This window comes from Nuphar pumila, chromosome 15, assembly GCF_984573655.1.
Source record: "Nuphar pumila chromosome 15, dmNupPumi1.hap1.1, whole genome shotgun sequence".
NCBI lineage: Eukaryota > Viridiplantae > Streptophyta > Magnoliopsida > Nymphaeales > Nymphaeaceae > Nuphar > Nuphar pumila.
Window position 1 is genome coordinate 10,652,969 of NC_143263.1, and position 9,449 is coordinate 10,662,417.

Genomic DNA, 9,449 nt, shown 5'->3' on the forward strand with positions numbered 1-9,449 from the left:
ATAATCAGTTCTCATATATATATATATATATAGAAATGAATGGAGGAGAAGGATTCACGTGGAAGACCCATAATGATTTTCTTTGTTGGTTCATATCGCCGACCCCAATTATTTTGGGATGAAGGCGTAGTTGTTATATATATATATATATATATATATATATAGAGAGAGAGAGAGAGAGAGAGAGAGAGAGAGAGAGATATGTTGGTTCATTTTATGGTGTAGAGAAAAGAAAAGCACAACCTATTTCGGTGCAGTACTTGTGGGGCATCTCCTACCCTTAAATGCTTATCAATCTATATATCTTTCTATCTCTTCTTTTTTCTTGGTACACTAAAAAGGAATTCTGAAGGTAAGTCACAACCTACAATTACCTTTTTCTTCAGGAAAAAAGTGAATAGAATTAAAACAAGAATATGTACAGAGGACGGCTAGAAGTCTAGAAGTCTACAATACAAACGCTACAGTAGCGGGTTAATGGTCTACTAGCGCCAAACAAAACCGTTAGAATACGTGCTTTGTTTGTGCAAACAAAGGGTGGTGATCATGACCAACTGGGGCTCCGCATGAGCAGTTAGTGCACGTCACCTTGTGTTGGGAAGTTGTAAGTTAGAACCCCAAATGGTATGATTGTATAACTGGTAGGAGTCTGCCTAACCCCAGCTATCTCTATCGAAAGAAAAAAAAGGGTGGTGATCATGAGAATGCACCTAGTCCAGCCCTTCCTTTGGCCAACAGACACGGATAGAATCCATGACATCCGTTCTATAAGTCAAGCAACGTGTTGTGGGCCGTGCGATTGGTCATTGAAAATCCTACCATTCCTTTGCTTTATGGCAGTGGATCGGAGAAAAATGAGGATTAGTACGAACCCATTTCGTTTAGATCGGGGGATAAAGGACATAAAACGGGAAATGGGCCAAATCAAAACTCTTATGGGGATGGACTTACTTTTGCCCCCTGCCCGCCCTGTTCCGGTCTCCGTTCCCAGTTAATGAAATTATTAATATAGTTTTATATATTATAAAATATATATATACACATACATATATTCATAACCCTAAACCCTTCCTCTCCTTGTTTTCTTCTTAATCATTTTTAAATAACAATCAAGTTATTTTAAAATAAGAACGAGGATGAGGATGTAGTGATGGCAATTTTGAGACGGGGATGAAAAGCAAAATTTTGAGACTTGTGGATACAACCTACATTTAAATGTGAGAGTACTCATGAAGTATCGACCCTTTATTTACCTGATGGCCCACGGTGAGAAGAGAGAGGGAGGGAGTTACAAAGGCAAGTACCAAGACCAAATAAGTTAGACATTACCTTACCGTTCGTTCCACGCGCATGGTCTTTAACTACCAACTGGCAGTTGGAGATGGATAGATGAAGCAGTCAAGTTAATAAATATATTGCACTTACACCACTACTAAATGGGTAAATATTAATTTGGTACTAATGAAGGTGCAATTTTACGTTTTCTGGTTTTTTACTTGATTATGCTGCACTTGCTGCTTTGTTTTTGTAGTTCGTTTTACATGATTTGTATAATTTTATATTTTTTGGTTTTCTAGTTTATTATATTGTGTTTATGCATTTCTTCTCTGTTTTGGGGGTTCATTCTGTGATTCTATTTATAAGATTTTGTGTCTTCTGGCTTTCTACTTGATTATGTTTGTTCTTTTGTTTTCGCGATCATTTTGTGATGCAATCAGTGAAATTTTATGTGTTTTCAGTTTGTTTGAATATCTTGCATCTTCTTTTTTTGTATGATTTAGTTTTGAACTTATACCAGTAAGTTGAGGAAAAGTTCTCTTTTTACATTTTTCTTTTTTCTTTTTTGCCAATTTTTACGAAATCATGTTTGTATCTGTCTTTTATTTTGGTTTTCTAGATGACGTAAATATTTAATTAAAGGTTTATTTTCTTTCAATTATTATATCTATAATGTGATATTTGTTAGGATGTAAGGTTTTTATTTGTTAGGATGTAAGGTTTTTATTTGGTTTTTTAAAATGATGTAAATATTTATATTTATTATTTTATTGTGTTTGTAATTACCATTAGGCATAAATTCATGATTTTTGTGTGATTTAATTTTGGTTATTATATTAAAGATTTTGCATTAATTAATAATAAATACATATTTTATAATGTTTGTAGGGATTAGGGTTGTGGTTTTTTTAAATGGCATAAATATTTAGTTATGATTTAAGGGGTTTTGTGCTTTTTTCAATAGTCTCGCACATAAATATATGAATATTTTGAAATGTGATTTTTGTTAGAATATTAGTGTTTTTTTAAAATAACATAAATATTTAGTTTATAGTTATAGGGTTTTTGGTATTTTTTTCTTCTAATTATCATTATACATGAATCCATAAATATTACGTAATTTGATTTCAGTGAAAATATTTGGTTTTTTTATCATCTAGCATAAATGAATAATTTATGATGTTTGTAGAAAATTGAGTTTTGATGTGGATTTTTGAAACATATTGTTAGTATATTTTTTTTACTTTGCATTTGTACCCACCCTGTTTTTACATCCCAAGTACACCCATGGTGGTTACCCATATGGTCAACGAAGTCCTGTGTCAAGTTGACGGCCAAATATCGAATCCTGCTGGTGCTTTGGGGCTGTCATTGCTTTATCATGGTTGCAGCACATAAGGTTGGATTGAGATCAGGTGACCCTGGTGGTTGTGTCTTCAACCTGGAGTTTTACTTGAGAGGGAGGTGGGCCTATCAAGTGACTCCCTTAACAAGAGTTCCTTTAAAGATTTTTTTTTTACATATTATAATCACATAATTCAAAACTTGTTCTTTACTAAAAAAACATATAAATTACATCTATAGGGACTAGTCTACAAAAATATAAAAAAACATGTGAAAAAACAGTATTTTCTAATTGTTTTTTTTGGATAATACAAAGGAAACTCCCTCCGTCACCTACCACACATTGGCCGGCCTCCAATTCGTAAAACCCTTGAGGTCCTCCTTGCCCACCGAGAAGTACACCCAGCTTTGAACTCATGGTAAGAGATGTCACTAGTGGGTTTCAAACTTGTGACATCACTGACCCCTACCAAATGAGCGGAGCCCCTGTGGGAGTACCAAATATCTACCCTGACCAAATTACCATCACCTTGCATCAAAACAAGATTAAAAGATGATGATGCAGATGGTAGATCTATTGGTGCTACGAATTTAGGGGAGGGTGTTGTGTGTTCTCCCTCGAAGACACACTGATTGCTACAGTGCATGTTCGGGGTCCGAATGAGCACCATATATATAAGCACGTGGGGCTCGTATTCCTGTGTGTGTCAACATCACTTAGCATTGGAGTTTGGTACGGTTGAAAAGACTTAAGTACCCTTTCTTGCTATTCTCGTTATGAAATGATGGTTCAAGAAAATGATAAAAATATCCTCCATTCAAAAAAAGGGAAACAACGGTTCGAGAAAAGGACAAAAATGTGCTTCATCCATAAAGTCGAGGATGATGTTAACTCTTCAAAGTCCAAACAGTGAAACGAAACAGAAGCGTTCTCTCTTTCTTTTCCGTTTGAACTTTCCATCGTCATTTTCTTCTTCTTTCTTCTCTATGAAACACTGTAAAACTCTCTCTCTCTAGAGAAGAAATTAAGGGAGGCAAAAAGTCGGTGATCGTCGTCCTCTTCCTGCTAGCAGTGGCCGAAAGGCTACTCTCGTCCAACGGGCAACCGACTGCGGTGGCCCCTCCGTCTCCTTCGAGGACCACCTACAACAGATTTTTCTTCCAGTACACCTACAACAGAGTCTTTCAAAGTACAATCTGTCTATCCTTACGTCGGCAATACTTTCGATCAGGGCTATGCCTTCCAGTCCACCCTGACGCTGCTCAATACGGGCGTTCACACCCTCAAGTTCTAGCAAGCATTCATCGGGTTCTGACACCACGAGGTCCTTATCTCGACCTTTGGTGTTGTGCTCTCCTACAGGACCCACCTCCCTGCCAATGTCGGGAATGGCATGTTCCTTTTCAACTTCCCTATCACGGACCTCAAGATTGCCATCGGACTGGCTGGCTACTACAGCCTGATCACGATGAAGATCGTTCTCAAGGGGGCGGAGTTCGGCATCGCGATTTATGATTTACACACAGTAGCGATTTACGAAAATTGCATAGCGAAAAAAAAATGACAAATCGCTATCGAGTAGTGATTTACGAAAATTGCGTAGCGAAAAAAAAAACTGGCAAATCGCAAAATCGAGTAGCGGTTTATGAAAATCGCGTAGCAAACAAAAAATGGCAAATCGCTACGCGATTTTCATAAATCGCTATATCGAGTAACGATTTTTGAAAATCGCATATCAAAAAAAATGTCAGATCACTAAATCGAGTAGCGATTTACTAAAATCGCGTAGCAGGAAAAAAAATGAAAATTCGCTAAATCGAGTAGCGATTTACGAAAATCACATAGCGAAAAAAGGGAAAATCGCTAAATCGAGTAGCGATTTATGAAAATCGCATAGCAAAAAAAAAACTGCAAATCGCTACGCGATGTTCGTAAATTGCTAAATCATGTTGCAAAAAAAGAGCAAATCGCAACGAGATTTTCATAAATCGCCTAGCGAAAAAAATTGTCATTTTCTAGAATCATCATTTCATGACACCAATGGCGGGAAAGGGTCTTACGAAAATCGTGAGCAAGAAACAATCGAAGAAAACAATAAACAAGAATGATCAAACAAAATACAATGTCACACATATTTACGTGGAAAAACCTCCCCTCAAATCCGAGAGGGAGTAAAAAACCATGACCGCCAAGAGGAAAAACTTTATTGCTCTTTTTCGACAGTTATAAGAGGGAAATAAAAGAAAGAATTTGTACAAGGCCCCCAAAAAAAATCTTCCGGGGGGCACTGCCCTCCAAAGACCCCTGCCAGAGGTGGCCTCCGCTGAACATGCAGTGGGACCCACGTCGGAGGAGCCCCCGGACCTCCTTTGTAAGGGCAAAAACTCTGAATAAGGCTCCACAACTCATCAAGTTGAACCATGCTACAGTCAGTGTGCAGGTCAGTCAGTGCTTGATGTTCATAACCTTCTTTAGGGGGATTCTTTTCTCGAATAATCTTGCAGTGCAGAAACTGAATCTTAAATAATCATCTCTGGAATACTTAAGTCTTTGCAACCGCTTTTTTTTTAGAATCATTGTTTTATGACACCAATGACAACAAGATACGACATGTGCTTTAATACGTGACTTGGGACCCCCCCCCCCCCCCCCCCAAACTTGCACTGTAGCAAACAAACAGTGCATCTTGAGGCCAGGGGGACATACAACCTGCATGGCGAATTTATTAGCATATAATGATCAAATCTTTTTTGCAAAAAGTGATACAATATTGTAATCATCTTCATGAAGGATTTAGCAAGCAACTACCTAATCTATGCAACCAGCCAAGCAATTTACTATCATGGTTCAAGCACGATTGTTGGCATGTATGAACTCCTTTACAGAAGAGCTGGTGCACATGGTGCTGTGGCCAGGTTCTTAGTCCCTTCACGTGTTTCGTACTGTATGATGATTGCAAAAGTCAGAGAGATTGCGTGAATCTGCGTACTAGTTCCATGTGGGTGCACATGCATGGGATCCACTGCCCCCACCCAATCTACTCACATGGTTGAAGATAATGCTACATGTTTTCATCCCCCAATACAATAATAATGTCACTTTTTTTAGCTAGTGCCAACAGTAGCTCTGCATCAATGGTCCTAACCAACCCCACTGCCTGCATGGATAAAGGCAGTTTGGTCAGTCAAATGTGCACTCTTCACTATAAATAGCCTCTCCTTGATCAAGCATTCACCACAACCATCATATTTTTCAAAAGAAAAAAAGAGATTTTGTTTTAAGTTGTTCTCCATTCTTCTGCAATGTCAGTGCGTCAAGGTTCTTTGATTTGTTTGGTGCTATTGCTTCTCTTGTGGGAAAGTAAGGTAAGAACATAGCTTGCTTGTGATTGTTTTTAATATTCATATATGGTTCATTTTTTTTTTCAGGAAAAGATGTTAGTATGGTTCATCAAATTTCAGATGTTTTGTTATGGACAATAGTTTGTATGGTCTACGTTTTAATCTGTGAGAAAACATTATGCAAATTAATCCAATAAGACTAGTATATTAAGAGCAGTATACAGGTCCCAGATAGGCCATTAGATTATAATCTGTCCAAGATACCATTTGATGTGGTTCATTTTGCAGTGAACTTGCAGAACATAGTTGGTTGTCTATTTGATTGGTATTCTCTTTGGTGGCATTTTTTTAGACAGGCAAGCTGGGGTTAGGTATCTCCTGCCGGATATACAATCATACCATTGGGATTTTAACTTGCCACGTCCCAATACAAGGTGGCGTGCACTTGCTGTTCCTACCAGACAAGTGGAGCCACCATTGGCTTCACAGCCTTTCCTATGCAAGAGGTCCCCTTGCGCAATATGTGGTGGAGCCCACATAATAAATGCAAAAAAAAGCATCTTTCATGTCAAAATGGATCGTCTATGAAAGGGGGTCATTTTTTTCTAGTATTTTCATAAGAAATATGGGGGTGGAACTCACATAATAAATGCAAAAAAGCATCTTTCATGTCAAGATGGGTCCTCTTTCTTACCATTACCAAAGAGGTCTTTTTTCTAGTATTTTCATAAAAAACATGTGGTAGAGCTCACATAATAAATGCAACAAAGCCTTTATGTCAAAATGGGTTCACACTATCACACCTCCTTCCATTTTCTCGCTTGGGCATAGCTTTCAAGGAAAAGTGGCTTCCCTTAGATAGGAGTGCAACATACGCTCACTTATAAGGGAATATCAAATAATCACGAGGAGAGCGATGTCTTCGATGATTTCGTGCTACTGTTGTCATCATAATCGTCATTGCTAACGTTATTTTATGTTTCCAGGCTGATGCAGAGACTACTCTATCACAAGCAAACTTTGCCAACATGGTGAGATTATCCCCAAAACCCTTTCTAGCTCACCCTTAATCATATTGCTCTTATGTCTAGCCCCAAAGGGATTTGGCATAGTGGGATGGGACCTGGGCCACTAGGCAGGTGGTCTAGGTTCAATGACGACTCTTTTGGGGTAAAGGTTTAGCCCATAGAATTTTATGCTGCCAGGACAGCGACCAAAAGTACAACAAGCAAAGCTAATGCGGCTAGGTCTCTGATCCTGGGGTGGTTTCTCTGTGTAAATATGAAAAAAGATACTGCTCATATGTTCATAACTAACATCAGGGGTCTTGCCTTGCAGTATGGAGTCACACAAGGCAGTCTTCATCCTCAAGGTACTCTCTCTCTCTCTCTCTCTCTCTCTCTATATATATATATATATATATATATATATATATATATATATATATATATATATATATATATATATGCCAAATTGACCCCCATGTGGTAATTTTGCAGAATGTACCCCAAGGTGCAATATGAGGTGCTCTGCAACTGCTTACAAGAAGCCATGCCTCTTCTTTTGTGAAAAGTGTTGTGCTACATGCTTGTGTGTGCCGCCTGGTACTTATGGGAACAAGCAAGTCTGCCCTTGCTATGCCAACTGGAAGACTAAGAGTGGAGGACCAAAGTGTCCTTGAACACATTAGTTCCATGCTTGTATGACATGGTATTGTACCACTTTATGCAATGTTATTATAGTCAGTGTACTTTCTACTAATGGCTCTCATAGCTCACTGCATACTATTTTGTATTTTTAAGTACTAAAAGAACAATGAATCTTTTCTTCCCCATTGAATGCTGAAGAAATTTGTGTCACATGGCTATGATCTTCAAATTGTTGATGGGACTCTGTTCGTCGAGAAAAACAAGTTTCTTCTCTTCCATTTATTTTCCTTCTCATTACGTTATAAATGGAAAATGAATTCTTGGTCCTTGCTGTTAGAATTTTAAAAATAAAGCCCTGACAAGCGTTCCACAATCATGAAGCATGGTTTCTTAGCCTAGCTTTTGAATTTACAAAGTAAGCCCCGACAGGCGATCACAACCATGTGTAAAGTTGTCAAAGTGTTTCCATGATAGAAAATAGTCCCGAGATTACATGTTTGTATCGAAAAAACAAGCCGTTCACTGTACTACTACCACATTTAAATTTACAGGACTTTCTTCCAATGCTCTCTTTCGTTGGACATGTATAAATACAGTCAAGGGCTTGGAAGACTGAAGAACCAAGCAGCAGAAGAGAATTGCAGAGATGCTGGGAATAGGAGAGGCAGTCTCGGTAGAGTTACAGCCTATGGGCCGGGGCAAAGGAACCGGGAAGGAAGACGAGGAAGGGGAAGTAGGCCGGAGAAAGGGAAAAGAGCAACAAGGCGAAAGAGAGTGAGGGAGAGAAGTGGGAGATGGTGTTGGTTATACGTGACCATAGTGACCATATTTCATGAAGAGTTTCTTAGGTTGATGAGAGACGTGGGCCTACTTTCTCTTCAACTCGTGAAACTTCACGTTTGTAAAGGAGCCTTATCCGCACGATGCACTTTGAACATAGTATAAGTTCGAATAATTGAAACTGTTATCAATTTTTTTTTCTTTAAAAAGAAAATCAGTAAGTCCCATGTAAGTTGGGTAACGGCTACCCAGGTGAAACCACCATGTAAGTTGGGTAACGGCTACCCAGAAAGGTGAAACCACCAGCGCCTATCTCTCTCTTGAATAAGAGAGAGGGCTTACTCAGGATAAAGAACGGCTAACCTGTGGAAGATAGGGATGGCAGTGGGGCGGGGCGGGGCGGGGCGGGGCGAGGTTCAAGGTCTCCACCCCCGTCCTGCCTCAAGATTTTATCCTCCACCCCCGCCTCCATCTCCGGCGGGGATGAATTTTATCCTCCACCCCCGCCTTCATCCCCGTTTCATGTCCTCCATCCCTGGTTCAAACGGGGATGAGGCGGGGATATTGCAGGGAAAAGTAGTCGGGGCGGGGATGAGGCGGGCCGGGGAAAAGTGCACATCCATCCCCGCCTCCATCCCCGGACGGGGATGGATTTTAACCTTCGTCCCCGCCTCCATCCCCGTTTCATACCCTTCATCCCCAGTCCAAACGGGGCGAGGCAGGGCAGGGCCCCGCTTTCCCCCGGTCCACTGCCATCTCTAGTGGAAGCATATCCCCTCCTGAAACAGGCCGCTTATGACTTCTCTAAGAGAAGTTCATTTTACTTTCATCTAGGATCCGGCCCCTTCATATGGGTCATGCAGCAATAGCGTAACCCCCAAAGCGGTCTAGCTCCGAAAGGAAGGTTGGGGTCGGGTCCAACCAGGTCCGGGAAATGAGGCAATCCGAACCAGGGAAGAAAGCAAGGGCGAGAGGGAAGGACCCGAACCAAGGAAGGAAAAGGGTTAGAAACTGGAAAGCCAAGAGAAGGGGACGAGGGAGGATGGAGATAGATAT

General features: G+C 40.0%; 1 protein-coding gene across 1 annotated transcript; it reads left to right on the plus strand.

Moving 5' to 3' along the window:
* The first annotated feature begins 5,854 nt into the window (after window positions 1-5,854).
* On the plus strand, window positions 5,855-7,817 carry LOC149814462 (protein GAST1-like). Its single transcript, XM_089989224.1, has 4 exons — window positions 5,855-5,988; window positions 6,951-6,995; window positions 7,303-7,336; window positions 7,464-7,817. Exons 1-4 carry the CDS (start codon window positions 5,926-5,928, stop codon window positions 7,643-7,645), a joined length of 324 nt encoding a protein of 107 aa, XP_089845350.1. The 5' UTR covers window positions 5,855-5,925; the 3' UTR covers window positions 7,646-7,817.
* Window positions 7,818-9,449: the final 1,632 nt, after the last annotated feature.